The sequence below is a fragment of the Grammomys surdaster genome, unplaced genomic scaffold (genome assembly GCF_004785775.1).
Source record: "Grammomys surdaster isolate TR1022 unplaced genomic scaffold, NIH_TR_1.0 126185, whole genome shotgun sequence".
NCBI lineage: Eukaryota > Metazoa > Chordata > Mammalia > Rodentia > Muridae > Grammomys > Grammomys surdaster.
In genome coordinates this window covers 6704446-6722008 of record NW_021620991.1, presented here as the reverse complement: position 1 = coordinate 6722008, position 17563 = coordinate 6704446, and the positions used below count along the sequence as shown (strand labels likewise).

Here is a 17563-nt window from a genome sequence, read left to right as displayed (position 1 = left end):
CCCTTCTCTCTCTCCCTTGTCCCCTTCTCTCTCTCCCTTGTCCCCTTTCTCTCCCTTGTCCCCTTTCTCTCTCTCTCTCTCTCTCTTGTCCCCTTTCTCTCTTTCTCTCTTGTCCCCTTTCTTTCTCTCCTTCCCTTTTCTTTGGGAGTTTTCTCTCCCCTCTTTCCTGTTTTTCCCTGCCCCTTTTCCTCGGAGGACAGCCAGTGCTATTTGGATTCCTGGAAAGAGTTCAGCTCACTCCCAGGATATGGCTTCTGTCATTCCTTCAGAACCCACTGGTACTTGCCCAGAGTAGCTTGCCAGAGCTGGATGCTGAGGACAGATTCAGAAGCCCCACCCTGTAGACCGGGTGGGACAGAGAGACCTGTTCCTTCCCGTATCCTCAGCAGCCTGGCTGCCCAGCCTTCATGTTCTGCTCCCATCCAAAACCATCTCAGAACCAGCCAAGACCAAGGGTCTCTGCCACCTATGTGGGGCCTCTTAGGGATGCTTAGTCTGGGAAGGGAGCAGGGCTTCTTCTCTGGAGCCTAGGCTAGGTGACTGCAGGTCACTGTAGTGTGGACTCCTCATGAGAGGGTCGTGGCCCTGTTTGGAACCCCCGTCTTCCACTTCAAGTGTGGGAGGGATCTTACTGTAGCTACACTTCTCCAGCTGGGGGCCACAGAAGTCTCTGCTACTAGACTGTCAAGTTACTTTTTTACCCTAGAAACACCTCTCCCCCTCATCCCCCTCAAAAAGAAAGGTCAGATAAAGGGGAGGGAGCTGTTTCCCTTCATCTTTAATAAAATGTCACTTGTGTCTGGAGCAGCTCTCTGTAAGCTGTAATGCCTTGGGGCAAATTAATATTTCAGTCACTTGGGGATTATGGGGAGCAGGGCTCACTGGACGCCATCCTGTCAGCAACTTCCTTTGGCCCTGCCCCGTCAGCCTCCTGTGGCCTCTTCCCACCAAGCTCCCCCTCATCCCCAGTCAGGCATCCAGGGCGGGCCTGCAGTCTCTGGCCCGGACAGCTTGACAGACGGATGAGGTTGGATAGGTTGAACCACCCTGATTGGCCCGTCAGCCTTGATAGCCCTGACACAGCAGTTGCCCTCCTCAGGCATGCTCAGTGCAGACAGGGCCGTCGCCTCGGCAACAGTGGGCAGGGACTGCGGAGGGGCCGCTCCCAGTCCAGATCTGCCACTTTCCCTCAGCATTAACAGAGTCTTTAATAAAAGCTTAAGCGGCAGCCCCACAAATCGACTGTGACAGTTGGTGGTGGAAATGAAGGGCCGCTGTCCCCGCCCAGGCCCCCCTCCCCGGCCACCCCGCTCTCCTCCTCCAAGAGGCCCTAAGCCAGGACAACTTTGACATAATTTTGCAATAATTATCACTTGAAGAATTGCCACACAGGGGTACACGTCGCAAGTGATCTCGTCAGCGGGAAGGACCGCTGACCGGCAGCAGCCAGTCTTCCAGGGCACCCCCCCCCCCCGACTATTCAGCCCACTGCCCTTCCTTTGGGTGTTTAGGAGCAGGGGGTACTAGACTTTGTGCCTGTGTGAAACCTGAGGAAACCTGAGCCGCTCTGATCCCATCTTCCCTCCCATCCCCTGCAGGAAGTGGGCAGCAGCCCACCCCCACTAAGTTCCCTCAGGCCCAGGTGAAGCAGGAGCCTGACAGTGCTGGCACCCCAGGTCCTCAGGAGGCTTCCCAAGACCGCAGCCTAGACCTGACAGTGAAGGAGCCCAGGTGAGGCAAGGCCAGAGAAGCTGCTGCACAAGCTGGCCTGGGCCCCCAGAGGTGGTCTGGGCCTCTTCTTCTCAGCCAGCCCTGGGGACCGAGCCGAGTTCACCTCCTGTCCTGGCTCACTCTGCCACAGAGCAGTCACAGCAGAGAATAGAAATCTCCGAGCCCTGGGCTGGCTGACTGGGAGGGAAGGGCCTCTGGGCCTGGCCTCATGGATGTCTGAGTTGAAGCCCCTTGGTTTGTGTTCTAGTAATGAATCAAATGGCCACGCAGTACCGGCAAATTCATCTCTTTTATCCTCGCTTATGAATAAGGTAAGAACCATCCATCACACGCCTCCCATTCCCCCACCCAGAGAAATTAAAGCTGTGCTGGGGGGTTGGGGGGATGTGTTTGTTTTTTAATGTTTTCCCTCTAATAAGATGAGTTTGTACCATTTAAATTTTGAGGCCATTTTTCATCGAATATAATTTCAGAGCCACTGCTTACAAATTAATTTAATGAACTGGCTGAAGAAATATATTTCAGCCTCTGACACCCTTTTTTTCCCCTTCGGATAGAGGGCTCCAAAAGCTTTTCCAGAACCTTCTAACTTCTCTGGCCCTCGGTTATTAATGTTATTTATTTATTTTATATATTTTTTGTTTGTTTAAGAAGGGGGTGGGGGAGGGGAGGACCAAAGTGGGAGCAAAGCATCAATTTCCACTTTTCGGCTTGAGTAATGGTCTCGGACGCCTTCCGGAGAGGTCGCTCCAGAACATTTATTTTAAATAATGCAGGGTCTTTGTAAATTATACATCATCTCAAATATATTTTCCCCTTCACATGATAAATTTGACTGCAGCAAGATTAATTTGGTTACTGTACACAAGTGACTGGGTTGAAGAAGGAGCTGGGTCTAGGCTGGACCTCGTGCGGTGGGTAGGTGGGTTCCAGCTGGGTACCATCCGTGCAGCAGCCCCAGCTGCTGAGGCCCTGCCCTGCTGCCTGTCCCTTCGTGGTTGCTCTCTTGCTGCCCTTTGCCCTCCTCTGGTCACTGTCCCCTGTTCCCTCACGATCCATGTTAGCAGCAGTGAACCTGACTGCTCTTAACCTGTGAAAATGTCTTATCCTACTTTGCGTGGGTTTTAACCTCAAGAAATTCACAGGGGTTACACACACACACACACACAGACACACACACACACACGCCATCATCCCTCCTCCTGAATCCGTTTCTTTTGAATACCTTCTGGTAGGAGAATAACCAGGGAGAGGCAAAGTGTCGGGAAAGCTGGGCTGCAGTTTCGCCCGGAGGAGAGGCCTCAGTTTGAATGATGATCCAGCTGCAGGCTAGTCCTCTACCTGAGGCCCTGCCTCCAGGGGACCAGAACCACAGATGGGCCTCCTCTCTAGCCAAGGCCATAGGGCTGTGTGTGTGTGTCTGTTCTATGCTCACAGCACGGCAGGGCTCAGAGGCATTCATTGTCCGTCCTGAGATTCCCCAGATCCAAGCTCCCCTCTGTCCTTTCAGATGACTCAGTGCAACCCCAGCCTTGGAAACTTGCTGAACATCAAGACAGAAGTGGAGGGGAGCCCCGCTGGGGAGTCCTCGCCTTTCTTGGGCAAGGCTGTGAAGGCGCTGGTTCAAGAGAAGCTGTCAGAGCCCTGGAAGGTGTATCTCCGCAGGTGAGGGCTCTACAGAGAATGGGGGGTGGGGGAGGGGGACACAGGGGACTCAGGGTCTTGCTCTCACCCACCTTGGTGGTCAAGGCCCCACCTCTGACTGAGATTTCCCTAATTGCTGAGCTCTTTCTGACCAGGTTTGGTACCAAGGACTTCTGTGACGCCCAGTGTGACTTCCTCCACAAGGTGCATTTCCACTGTGTAGTGGAGGAGTGCGGTGCGCTTTTCAGTACCTTGGATGGAGCCATCAAACATGCAAAGTGAGTGAGGGTCTTGGGGGAGGAAAGGGGGAGGAGAGTGTGTTCCTTAAAACAGCCCTATCCGTGCTATGCCCTGGACCTGATGGGGGATGAAGGTAGCACAGGCCTCCAGCCACCCTTCAAACAATACTCCAGAGCAGTTGTGGCCAGGCCACAGGCCTGAGTTCATAGGTGCCACCCCAGAAAGGGGACAGGCTTCCCTTACTCCTACGCACCGGGCCCTGGAGCACCAGGTGGGCTAGCTATCCTGCAGAGGCCCCGAAGAGTGTTTAGAAAGGCTACAGCCCAGCTGGAAAGACTTGGTTTGGAACCAGGGCAAGGGACCCTGGACGCAGGCCTTTCTAGCAACATGTGACACCTCTGTATTTCCTTTCACCTAGTCAATTGCAGTGTCTTTATGATTTCCACAGAGCTGAAAAGCAGTGCTGGCTAGCACTGCCTGTGCCAGCACTCAGAACTTCTCTAGGTCCATGTCAGGCTTCCTCCCCCAGCTGCTGTACCAGAGCCTACCAAACACTGTGCCCTCCTCCCTGTGAGTCTCAGAGCACCCTCTTGAAGGGAGGGGCCTGAGGAGGCTCTCTCACATGCAGCCCAGGTGGAGGGAGAAGCTTAGGACACAAGTCATCTGTAGATGATGGAGTTGAGTCTAGCCCAGATTCAGATCCATGGTGGGACCAATGGTTGGTTCTCAAGTCCTTCTGCTCAGGTAGGGTCATGGGAGGCCTCCAGAGTCCATGCTGGGAATTCGGAAGCAACACTCGGCCCTGTTGTAATAGGGTCACACTCAGGGCCAAGCAGGCATAGACAAGGAAGGGCTGACCTGGCAGTGGGTCTTACTGATTGATGTCCTGAGACACCCTCTTCTGCCTTCCATAGCTTCCACTTCCGGACGGAGGGAGGAACAGCAAAGGGAACCACAGAGGCTCCCTTCCCAGCCTCTGCTGCCGAGACCAAACCTCCCTTGGCACCCTCGTCCCCGCCAGCACCTCCTTGCACCATGGTCCCTGGATCTTCTCTGGAGGGGCCTGCTCCCAGTCCAGTCTCTGTGCCCTCCACCCCCACCCTGCTCGCCTGGAAGCAGCTGGCTTCCACCATACCCCAGATGCCTCAGATTCCCTCGTCAGTGCCTCACCTGCCCACCTCGCCCCTGGCGACGACGTCTCTAGAGAACGCCAAGCCTCAGGTCAAACCCGGGTTCCTCCAGTTCCAGGACAAGTGAGTCCCTCCATGAGCTGGCACCTGTCCCTGTGTCTTGGGAGTGGGTGTTGCCAGGGCAGCCAGGAGGCCCTGCTCCTCACCCCTCAGAGTTACACTGGCTGTCCTCAGCCTCTGGGACTTAGCTTTCCAGCTGTACACTTGTACTGAGCAGCCAGTAAGTGAGGGGATAACAGCGCAGGTGACCTTATCCTCAGTGATCCATTGTGATCCTGCCAGGACTGGCTGGGGTGAGTTAGGTATGGGGCTTCCTCAGGAAACTTCCTACAAAAAAGCTATGTTCCCCTGGGGCTGCCTTGCTGACCAACTCTGTGGTGCGTATCCAGGCTGAGTCAAATAGACATGGAAGGCACGGGTAGGCGCAGGGCCTAGGCCCCTCAAGGTCCACACAGTGGTCAGGGGTGGAAGGAACCTTCTTCACTTAATGGTGGTGGCTTCTTGCGGCGAGAACGGTGACTTTGTATCATAAAGTGTGTGGCTTCCTGTTCTCAATAAAAAGTAATAAATTGGATTATTTATACCACCTGAGTAACAGCTGTCCTCCCTCTCTGAGAACCTGGGGCTGGGCCCATGGCATGGAAGGGTACAGGGCTCTTATGTCTCTCCCGTTTCCCCCGCACTCTCTCCCTTCCCTGATGTGGTAGCCTCCTTAGCTTCCTGGCCAGAGCTCCCAGCACGGGTCCATTCTCTGGAGACTACATGTCTCCATAGCCTGGGGGCTCCCAGTCATGGCTGCAGCTCCCTGGCATTCAACCCTCAGAGACACTAGCGGGTGTTCCAGTCCTTCCCCATTTATTATCACCCCCTTCTCCCCCCCCCCCCCCCCCCCCCCGCCACCCCGTCACTCCCCAGGCCCCTAGGTTCTCTGGGCAGGTGAGCACCGTAGGCCTCAGTTGACTCTGGGATGTCCCAGCAGCTGTGAGCCCTAGCCAGAATTGACACCAGGCACGTTACCACTTGCTCACACCCCACCGTAGTGGCACTTCCTGGCAGGGCTGCCCACCCATCTGCAGTCTGTCAGTCAGCCACATCCACGCAGTCCATGTCTTGCCAGCCAAGCCCTTGCTGGCACCCAGCCAGGAATGGCAGCACTATCCATTATTTTTATGCTTGAGAAGTTATTGCAGTCCTCTTATCTCTAATCCTGAGGTGTGGCCTTGGAAACTACATGTCCCAGCATGCACTGCTCTGAGCACCCTGACTATGGCAATCCCCATCTACCAGGCAAGAGTTTCCCAAAAGGAGACAGGGATGCATGCTGGGATCTGTAGTCTCTATCTGAATGTTCCCGTTGAGCAGGAGGTTGACCCGCTGCGTTCCCCTTGATTACACTCCTGGTGACTGAGAAGGGAACCCTAACACAAACCAAGAGAGGACATCAGTGGTAGGGCTTGGGATGCCAATGACCTTCTGGGCTGTGGTTTCCTTCTAGCGATCCATGCCTGGCGACCGACTGCAAATATGCCAGCAAGTTCCACTTCCACTGTCTCTTCGGTAACTGCAAGTACGTCTGCAAGACCTCGGGCAAGGCCGAGTCCCACTGCCTGGACCACATCAACCCCAGCAACAGCCTGGTGAACGTGCGAGACCAGTTTGCTTACTACTCTCTGCAGTGTCTGTGTCCCAACCAGGTCAGTGAGGCGGGGCGGGGGAGGCCCAAGGCCCAGGGCAAGCTTCTCCTGGCAGAGACTCCACTTTTCACACCATTTTTAAGTTGGCCTGCCCTAGACATTGGAAAGGACACTCACTGTCTGTCCCCGGAGCCCCTAGAGGCCCCTGGGCAGGGGTCCAGACTGATGTTCAGTTGGTGAGGGCTGTCATTTCAGGCCTAACTCCCAGTGGTGACTAAATGCTATCTCTGCCACTGTGTGTTTGACATCATTCGTGCCCATCCTGGAAATAGCCACGCCCCCTTTCCCTAGAGGCCTAGACTTTTAAAATAGGCTCATAGGATAAAGAAATAGAACAGTCCATGCCTGGCAGAAAGGACAGATCAGGTTCTCTTTAAAGGCCTAGTCTCCAAGATTGGTAGGCTGCCTGAGTAGTCACAGGTAAGGTCTAAGTGTGCAAAAAAGACTTTTACGATAGATTAGTGATGTCTGCCTAGGTTCGGCGTGCTGGGGTAGATTTTTGATGTCTGCCCAGGTCTGGTCATACAGGGCCGAACTTGAAAACAGATTAGTGATGCCTGTTCTGGGTGTGGCATTAGCAAAGAGGTGCGAGATGTTTTAATGAAGTGATGAAGCAGACAGACTGCTTCACTCCTAACTCTGAGCATGGAAGAACACAGGCTCAGAGAACCTTCCATGGCCCAGACACTAGCGGGAGCTCTCAGATTTTCCTGCCCATCCTGACGCACATACGCCTTCCTCCCCGCAGCACTGCGAGTTCCGGATGCGGGGGCACTACCACTGCCTCCGGACGGGCTGCTACTTTGTCACCAACATCACCACCAAACTTCCATGGCATATAAAGAAGCATGAAAAGGCTGAGCGACGGGCAGCCAACGGGTTCAAATACTTCACCAAGCGCGAGGAGTGCGGAAGGCTAGGTACTGAGGCCAAGGATGGGCAGGGACTTCCAGTAGGGTTGAAGTGCAGCTCTGATCCCTGGGGGTCCTGATGGCCTGGGCCACCTCTCCAGGAATTCACTCTTGCTGTCACCACCCCAGCCCCTTGATCTGTGAAAGATATCACAGATGTCATATGCCAAGTGTCGTCCGACAAGTTGTAAAAGCATCAGAGTCCAGACATCCCAGAAAGACAGTGAGGGCAGCTCCAAGCATCATCCGCACCCCAAGACAACACCCTGGGACCACACCCCGGCACCCCTGCCTCTCACTCTTGCTTCCTTGAGTGGACACATAAGACTTGGACGTCCTCTGAGGACGCTCTTTAGTTTTGAGGGTTTTGTCCAGAGCAAGCTGTTTGTTCATCTCAGTTATTTATTTACTCTGAAAGGCGTTTAGCATATGCTTACAATGAAGCTCAGTACTGGAAACCTGTAGTCAAGTACATTATAGACCCTGCTGAAGTACGTGGTGAACGGGATACACAGAGGTTTGGGTGCTTCGGAGCTTGGTAGCAGGTGTCTTCCGATGCCTCCCTGACCTTCCTGCTCTGGCCCAAGGCACTGGGGCCTGTAGGGAAGAGCCTCAGGCCCACATCCCAGAGGCCACAGCCAACCCATTAGCCTCAGGACAGGACAAGTTCCTATAGACCCGAAGATGCGCGGCAGGACTTTCCTAGGGGTAGACCAGAAGCTGGAAGACAGCGAGTGACAGGTAGACCGATGAGGTGTTTGCCGGCCAGGCCTCTCCTGGCCCAGTAGTAGTTGTGGCAGGGGCTTGAGGAGCCCCTGGAGGCTAATGCCAGCTGCATTCCGAGGCCTCCGTAGGCGCGGGGCGAGACAGTCCAATTTAACTGCCAGAAGAGAAAGAAAACAAACCTTTCCTTCAAGTGTTAGTTCAGAAGGGATCCCTGATCCGAGGAGGGCTGGTAACCACAGCAACAGGTGCCCACACCTGGTGGCCTCTGCTGTACCAGGCTCGGCTTACAGCTGTCCAGGGATTCTGGAGTGGTTCTTGTTTACTCAACTTTTGGTGGTTTTGGTAGTAGTTGGGGCCAAACAAAGCTAGGAGATGACATGAGACACCTGGCCAGCCTGGTACCATGGCAACGGACAGGCCCTCGCCTGCCCTTAGCTGAAGCCTTTTAGGTCCTGCCTGCTGTTTGTTCTCAGCCTAGAGCAAAGCAGAAGCAGGCGGGGCGGAGGCAGGGTGGAGGCCAGCTGACCAGCAATCTAAATAAGGTGGCTTGCTGAGAGGTTCTTTCCTAAAGGTCCCTTGTCGCAGAGTTGTGGCTTCTCAGTGAAGAGTGTATAGAACTAGGCCCCTCTACAAGCCAGAGGGGAGGCCAGGGATGAGACAGCCAGGCAGATTTAGGCTTCCAGGAGTGAGCTGGTTACTGGTGTTCCCCCCAGATGCCACCGGCCTATGAAGCACGCCACCTCTGCCCAGCACACTACCTGGGGAGGCTCACGGCTGCTATATGTTCTCATCCATCCACAGGCTGCAAGTACAACCGAGTGAATAGCCACTTCCACTGCATCCGGGAAGGTTGCCAGTTCTCCTTTCTCCTCAAGCACCAGATGACCTCGCACGCCCGGAAGCACATGCGGAGGATGCTGGGGAAGAACTTCGACCGAGTGCCCCCTTCCCAGGTGAGACCCTCCCGGCACGGCTCACCTGTCCTTCCTCTTAGTGCCGTGCTACCCATAATGCCCAAGGAACCCGTGGGCTACTACCTTAGAGCCCTTCTCCTTTCTTCCAGGGTCCCCCGAGCCTAATGGATGCTGAGACGGACGAGGGCATGGACTATACAGGCTGTAGTCCTGGCGCAGCTTCTTCGGAGTCTTCCACGATGGACCGCAGCTGCTCCAGCACTCCTGTAGGCAATGAGAGCACAGCAGCCGGTGAGTGTCCCAGGCCTAGCCTTGTCGTTCTTGGGACACAGGTCGATCGATAGTTAAGCAGCCTCCAAGGAGGCCAAGTTGGAATGCAGCAGACAAGCTTTGTACAACATTGGGCGTTGTATTGAGGCCTCTCCGGTCATTCTGCCCAGGCTCCCTGCTGCCTTCACTCCCTCTGGGTCACTTCGGTGTCCCCAGAGAGAGACCAGGGCTTGTCCCATTAGCCCCAGAGAAAGCAGCATGGCCCCTGTGCCAACCCTCCTCCTGGTCTCAGTCCCAGCCTCCATCCAGGACCCAGGGCCCCCCTGAGAGGCCCTGTCCTCCGCAAGGCCCTCCCTGGACACCTGGTGCCCACCATGAGCTCTGCCCACACTGCACCAGCAGCCTCTCTCCTCCTTCCTTGCCGCTCCTCTCTGCTCATCTGTCCACATATTTCCATACCGCACCTTGCCATCGGTTTCTCATTTGGGTTTTTTGTTTTTGTTTGTTCGTTTGTTTTGTTTTTTTCTCTGCTTTTCTCCATCCTCTCCAGGCTGCCCGGTTCCTCCTCCTCCTCCTCTTCCTCCTCCTGCTGCGGCTGGTGACGAGGCTGCTCGAGGGGCTGCACCGCCCACCCTGATTCCATCTTTCCCACCGGCTGTGCTCCGGCCTCCCCTCCCTCCCCTCCCATGCCTCTTCTCTCCGTCCTGTCTGTCATACTCTCTGCTCAGTGCCACTCTGGGAGTCAGCCGGGGCCTGGCCCAGCCCATCAGCAGCCCGCCCAGCTTCCCGCCAATCACTGCCACTCCAACTCCAGTAAAAAGTGACGCCCCCCTAGTTCAGGATGCTGCAGGTAACTCAAACATGCCTTCTTGCCAGTGTCTGACACCCCAACAGAGCCTCAAGGCTATGATCCAGGACTGGATCTTTTCCCGTGGCCAGCAGAGCCAAGGGCAGGGCTACCCCACACCCCTAACAGCCAAATACCTCAGAGAACAGATTACTGCCAGGTGACTCGTGAGGTCCTTGTCCTCCTTGGCACTGTGAGGACAGAGCCCGTGCTATTCTCAGTTCGCTTCGGAGCTGCCCAGGTTTGGAAGGTTCTGATACTGGTTTGAGCCTCCTTCCTCTTCCAAAGCTAGATGGGGACAAGAAACCTACGGTGCCTCCAGGCTCACCCAGCACTCAGTGGCAGATAGATAACCCTCGCTGTCCCAGCCCCATGTCCAGTGGCCTTGTGGGAATGGTGTGCTTGCCCTTTTCCTGGGGTAGACATCACCCCAGGTCTCTATCCATCCATTCCTGTTTCACCTTCTGACTGAGCCTAGGTGATGTTCCGATCCCCAGAGCTGCTGGCCCCGAGCAGGGCAAACTGAACCCAGTCCACTGAAAGCTCTCTTGCCAGCATAATCAGGCAGAACCCCGCGACTTCAAGCTGCAGTGCTCTGTCCCCCACCGATTTCCAGACCCTTGCCCCCTGCCTGGATGCCCCTATGCTGTCCTAGCCCTTGATTTCTCTTCAGCTGCCAAGAGTAGATGATTGAGCCCTCCTCCCCCCAATATACTATTGCAGAAGTTTGAAGGCAGAATGGTAGGTAGCCAGGCATCATCCTGGGGCGGCTCGGGGAGGAAGATGCTTCCATCTACTCTGGGCAGGGCCTAGCCTGGGGTCTTTTGGTCCTAGGGAATTTGTGACTGAATGCTAGAGCTGTATACTTCATCCCCGGTGTCAGTGCAGCTAGCAGGACACCACCACAGGTGTCCTCAGGTGCTTCCCAGGAAGGCATAGAGAAGACTGTGGCCAGTCTTTCTGGTCCCTGAGAACCAGGGTGGGACCAGGGTGGCTGTCAGAGTGCCTGGATCTTGGCTGGGCTCCTGGGTTCAGGCCTTAGGAAAGGCTCCAATAGAGAGGGCAGCAGAGCCTTCTGGGTATTTCTACGGGGTCCCTCAGCCCAGGCAGAGAACTCCAATACCTTAAAGAAACTTCTGGGATCAAGAAGATGCTGCCAGGGGCAAGGAGTTAGAGCCCCACGTGGCCCTGGAGCATCCTTGCTTCCAGGAGGCAACCCCCCCCTGCACAGACAAGCAGGCAGCCGGAGACTGGTGAGCGGGCAGGAAGGGAGCTGGCCTGTCCCTCATTAGAGGCAGGCGTGTGATGGCGTCCTGGCCAGGGTCCAACTTGGGTAATTACACTCCACCGACCTAGATTCCCAGCTTCCCCTTCAGTTTCAATTATCGCTGGGATGTGTCCTCACTTCCCACCCAAACTGGCCAGGAAGCAGTCGCCACATCCCGGCAGAGCTAACACCCGGGATGCCTGTGTGGTCATCCCGTAGACCCAGAAGACAGGGGAAGCCTGGGACTCCCTGCTGTTCCCAAGGGGACCATGGGAGAGGCTCCTAGCCAGGGGGAAGCCAGGGTGTTGTTTCTAAGCCGTGTCTGCTGGCCACCATGCCAGGATCAGGGGCCCTGTGTGGGTGTGACCCTGGGAAGGGTGCCCACGTGGATACTGCTGCCAAAAGGGCACCCCTTCCACGCTGACCTCTCTCTGCTACTCTCTAGGGAACACCATCTCCATGCCGACAGCCTCGGGGGCCAAAAAGCGCTTTTGGATCATCGAGGACATGTCTCCCTTTGGCAAGCGAAGGAAGACAGCCTCGTCTCGGAAGATGCTGGACGAGGGCATGATGCTCGAGGGTTTCCGGCGCTTTGACCTCTACGAGGACTGCAAGGATACAGCCTGCCAGTTCTCACTCAAGGTCACCCACTACCACTGCACGCGGGAGAACTGCGGCTACAAGTTCTGCGGACGCACGCACATGTACAAGCACGCACAGCACCACGACCGCGTGGACAACCTGGTGCTGGACGACTTCAAACGCTTCAAGGCCTCGCTCAGCTGCCACTTTGCTGACTGCCCGTTCTCGGGCACCAGCACGCACTTCCACTGCCTGCGCTGCCGCTTCCGCTGCACGGACAGCACCAAGGTCACCGCGCACCGCAAGCACCACGGCAAGCAGGACGTGATCAGCGCCGCTGGCTTCTGCCAGTTCAGCTCGAGCGCCGACTGCGCCGTGCCCGACTGCAAGTACAAGCTCAAGTGCTCGCACTTCCACTGCACCTACCCGGGCTGCCGCCACACAGTGGTGGGCATGTCGCAGATGGACTCGCACAAGCGCAAGCACGAGAAGCAGGAGCGAGGGGAGCCTCCCGCAGCCTCTCCGGGGGCGCCCGTCAACCTGGACGGCTCGCTCACGCTGGCCGCCGAGCAGGGCTCGCTGCTCTTCCTGCAGTCAGCGGCCGCGGGCCTAGGTCTGCTCGGGGACACCGGGGACCCCGGCCCACCTGCCACCGCCCCCGGGACTCGGGACGGCCCTGCTGCGCCCGCCCCCGCCCCCGCCGCCGCTGCCACCACCACCACCGCCACCACAGCCACCACAGCCACCGCTGGGGAGTCCTCCCAAGAGGACGATGAGGAGGAGCTGGAGCTGCCGGAGGAGGAGGCCGAGGACGACGACGAGGATGACGATGAAGAGGACGACGACGAGGAGGATGATGATGATGATGACGACGACGAGGACCTGCGCACCGACTCCGAGGAGTCGCTGCCCGAGGCTGCGGGCGAGGCTGGCGCGCGGACCCCGCTGGCGGCCCTGGGTGGCCCCGGCCCCGCGCCCACCGCCGCGTCCCCCTAGCCGCCGCGCCACCCCAGCCCCTCTAGAACTGCTCTGTATGTGAACCCCTGTGTACAGACCCCGCTGGGCCGCCCCAGGGAGTGAGGCGCCCTGGCCCCACCGGTGCTTCCGGACCCCGAGTCCGTCTCAGGGCAGAGGCGGGGACCCCTCTGGTGCTCCGGGCCGCCCGCGCCCTCCCCGCCCGCCCGAGCGGGTGTTCAGGGAATAGCAGGTGCTGTGTCGGGGTGGCAGCGCTGACCTGCGCTCCTCTCGGTACCCACACGCGAGGTCCTTGTCTGCTCAGGGGCTCCCCGCGGGGGTCACCGGGTCGTGGGGACGGCAGGCTCCTGTAGCATCTGGTTGCCCCCCCCCCGCCCCAATGCAGCTAAGACCTCCCCCTGACTCGGGGGAGGGCCGGCCGAAGACGGTCAGCATCAGCACGGGTGACACTACAGGGGCATGGAGGGAATCTCATGGAATCAGCAGCAAGCCGGCATCCCCGCCCCCAAGCTATGGTCCGAGTCTGGTGACACTCAGGCCCCAGCCCACTCTCCAGCGAGTTGAGGCTGTGGCCCAAAGCTGGCACAGCTGGTGGGGTCCTGGAGGCGAGGGTCTCAGCTACTCTGGTGCAAACAGGAAGGATGCGACTGGTTTTGGCTTTAGTAATCAAAATGGAAGAAAAACAAAACAAGAAAGTTGTACAGTATTTTTCCTGTAAAGGTTATTATTCTACATAGAACAAAAAGAGAAGGGGGGGGAATGGAAAAAAAAAAGGTGAGTGCGGGGGAGCCTCCCCTCTCTCGCCTCCAGACCAGCCCTGGGATTGGGGACCCGAGTGCAATTGCTCCTGTGGAATTGTTTTGCATTTATTTTAGAGGCCTCAGTTTGAGGCTTTGTCCTCAACACTAGCACTGATGGGGGCTGCGTGATTCCCACTTTTAACTTGAATTTTGTAGAGACAAGGAAAAAAAAAAAGACTATTCTCTTGATACAAGTTTGTAGCTAATTTAACAGTTGAGGGTTTTTCTGTTGGTTATGCGTGTGGCTTTATAGGGCTTTTTTTTTCTCTCTCTCTCTCTCGTTCCAGTTATGTTTTATTATTTTATTCAGGATGCTTTTGTGCAGGTGCAGCCCACCCAGATATGGTTCCTTTTCCAAATGCCCCTTTCCTGGAGGCAATGAGTCCGCTTAGATTCTGCACAGGGCTCACCTGTAGGCACTTACTTGGCCAGAGGCTGCTCCAGACTCTGGTAGGGGCAGGCTGCCTGAGGCAGGGCTTGTGGGATAAACCTGTGGACTCCAGGTTCTGGCTAGAGCCAGGCTGGAAGAAAACAGGCCAATCCGGCAAGTAATGGAATCCGGAATCGTAGGAGTTGCCATCAGGAAGCCCCTCCCACAGGTCTTCAAAGGAGGTCTGCCCAAATGGGGCAGTGGTTTTCTTTATCTGTCTCTGAGTATGTGTGTGTGTGTGTATGTGTGAGTGTGTGTGTGTGTGTCCCCTCTTGGCTGCCCACAGCCAGAAAGCCAGGACCATCTGAACTGGAGAGGGAGCAGGGAGGGTACAGCGGAGAGACGAGAGTACCCAACAGGAAACAAGTTCATTTCTAAAACGGCCCTGCCAGAGCCTCCATTGCTGCTGCTGAGAGTTCGCCCAGATTCTGACCTACCACAGGACTCTGCCTCTGTGGAAGGAGTTTTGTAAAGGAAAAGAAAAAAACGAAACAAAACAAAAAATTTAAAAAAAAACCAACATTTTTCAATGTAGCAAATCAAATAAAAACTTAAAAAAGAAAAAAAGAAGAAGCCGCGGAGAGTGCGCAGTGTAGCCTTTTGTAAGCTTCATATTGCACACTAGGACTATAAGCCATTGCTAGCTCATCTTGAATTTTAATGTGTAATTTTTGTTTTTTTCTTCCTGTGAGGAAAACGATGCCTGACCCACCAATGCTCTTTTTAATGTTTTATAACTATGTATGTGTATATATATAAATATAAAAGTACTATGTATGCACACATGTGTGTATATATATGTATATACATATATAGAGATATAGAGATATATAGAGAGGTTTTGAGACAAAAAAAAATGCAGAACATGAAACCTAACTGAACAGCGCGTGCTCTGATTACTTGAATCTGGTCTCCTCGGCACCTGGTTATTAAGAACTGAATATTTTTCCACTTGAATTTAGTGCTATTAGAAATTTAATATATGTGTTTTATTTATTTGATTTTTTTTGCATGACTGATGCAAGGTTTGACATTTTCACTCAATAAAAACTGGAAAAAAAATCCATCACGTTATCTCTTATTTTTAAAATTAGCCCCAAGAGGCTGGCCATGACCCAGTGTGTGGGGTAGCCCAAATCAGCTAGGATCTGAATACCAGCCCAGGGAGAGGAGGGGAGACTTGGCCACTTTAAAGCCCAGAAGGGCAGGGGTGCCAGGATAGACCAGTTTTGCCTCTGGGCATAAGGCCAGGTTCTCCCACTATTTGCTAGAGAGAAAAGATAGGGGCTCAGGCCTTGCTCCTCAACCCCCACCTGAGCCTCAGGAACCACTCCTGGAAAGGGCCACCCTGCAGTGAGGCCTCAAGCCTCCCTAGGCCTCACACTCTGGCCAGCCCACCTGTGTATTTTCTGGGGCTACAGGGCTGCCACTTGGCAAGGGAATCCCTCAGCTCCTTCCTTCTTCCTGCAGGGACCTGCCCAGTCTGGGAACAGCACGTACCCAGATCCAATCCGGATGCTGGCGAGGCTCCTGCTTGGAGCACATGGTGGCAGACCCAGAGGCAGAGTGTCATGGGTCTGCAGCCTTCACACCAAGGCCTAAGCTGCTGGGCTTGGTGGCACCAGGGTTGAGGACACCACTGTCCCTCGGCCTCAGCCTCACCCGCACTGTGCCAGTCCCACTGAGCTGGTTTCCAAGTGGCCAGAGCTGCCCAAGGACAATGGGAAGAGAATCTAGAACCCGCCATGGTCTCTACTGAGCACATCACACTGACTGTCAAATTCCTGCAAGTCACGCTCTCACAAAGCTGGTCCTTGCGGTACCCGGCGCCCCTCCTTGAGCCTGGCGTACACTCAAGCTCCAGCCAGTGCGGGTATGGAGACCAAAGCGTGCACAGCCTCACCTACTGATGCCAGACTGGGTGTGTTTCCCACCAGAGAGGCTCTCCTCCAGCCCAGCTCGGAGCACCCTTCCCTCTCTGCTCCTGGAACTCGGCCCACAGGCTATTTACATAAATATGTTTCTAACAGACATGAAAATAGACATTTTTTTGGTCTTATTAAAATGTTCAAGTTGGAACTCGCCTGTTGTTTGTGGATATCTTGATTCTGTTAAATAAAACAGTGACTAATTTATGGGACAAAACACAAGTTCAACAAATTAAAGCCTTTATTGGAGTTTCACAGGCCCGGGTGGGCTGTGTGGCTTCCTGTGGGGCCTGAGGAGAGGCAGGGAGCCAAGCTCGGCTGGAGATAGGCTGGTAGGTGGTGTGGCCACGGGGCTCCCTCCAGGCACAGCACAGTAGGCATCAGGGTGGGACTTGCGGAGCGGAGGCAGTTTTGGGGGTAGACTCAATCTTGATGGACCTCCCCAAATACCCACTTATCTCCTGTCCCTAAGCTTTCTGGCTAGATCTCAGCAGACCCACACCCAGGGGATGGTGGGCCAGCTTCCTAGTGACCTTCAGACAGTGTCCAGGGAAAGGCATTAGGTGTCCCTCCAGAGAATGGATGGCTGCCCCGAAGGGCACACACCCCTGCTTCAGGTACATGAGCCCACTTAGATGGTGTTCCAGCCCTGCCCCTAGAGCTAGGAGGGCAGCTAGCTGCTGTGGGTGGCACTTCACCCCAAGACCCAGGCCCCATGATGTTCCCTGTGGCCTGTTGTACTTAGTACGAAATGTTGTAAAACACGTTTTTGTTCTGGGTTTTAATTAGCTGTGGTGGTGTAACACTTCAACACCCAAACTGGGGCAAATTCAAGAGTTTTGTAGCATCGGGAGATGAGCTGGAAACAGCAGTGCAGGCTTGTAGCTGAGCTCAGCGGCCAGCCTCTCTCCCGACAGTACTGGCCGGGGTGTTCCAGTAATGCCTCCCCCTACCCCTGCTCAGGATAGTGTTGGGGGATACACAGTACTAAGACGGTGCCCTCCTGTGCAGTATATCCAGGCCACTGGGCAACACAGGTGTCTATTCACTGTCATGAGAGGTGGCCCCAGTGCCACAGGTGGCTTTGGCCTAGAGCCAGGACACAGGGATGAACATTCTGCTGCCTAAGGGCAGGCCAGGTCTCCAAGAAGTAAGGCCCCCAGAACGCTAGAATCTGAAGACCCTGCAGAAGTGAAGGGGGCCACCTATGCCACCCTTTCTGGAAAGTGCTGTCCCATCCTGGGGGCAATCTGACAGAAAGGGACTTCTCGGAGGTGAAGGGCAGGTGCATAACCTCTGTGGGATCACATGACTAAAAGGAAACGCCACTTCTCCACCAAACCTGCCTGCCTCAAAACTTGGAGCCTTTAGCTTTGCCAGAGGGAGAAAACTTGAGCCTTTAGGGGCCCAGTGC

General features: G+C 55.4%; 1 protein-coding gene across 1 annotated transcript in view; it reads left to right on the top strand.

Annotated features, from left to right (window-relative positions):
- Positions 1-13012, top strand: part of Casz1 (castor zinc finger 1) — a 51631-nt gene extending 38619 nt beyond the window's left edge. Inside the window, exons 10-19 of the mRNA XM_028757905.1 lie at positions 1599-1731; positions 1979-2042; positions 3242-3396; positions 3531-3653; positions 4530-4868; positions 6301-6499; positions 7248-7419; positions 8938-9089; positions 9200-9341; positions 11880-13012. Of these exons, the coding sequence (XP_028613738.1) occupies positions 1599-1731; positions 1979-2042; positions 3242-3396; positions 3531-3653; positions 4530-4868; positions 6301-6499; positions 7248-7419; positions 8938-9089; positions 9200-9341; positions 11880-13012 (2612 nt within the window). The remainder of the gene's footprint in view (positions 1-1598; positions 1732-1978; positions 2043-3241; positions 3397-3530; positions 3654-4529; positions 4869-6300; positions 6500-7247; positions 7420-8937; positions 9090-9199; positions 9342-11879) is intronic.
- The last annotated feature ends 4551 nt before the right edge of the window (positions 13013-17563 follow it).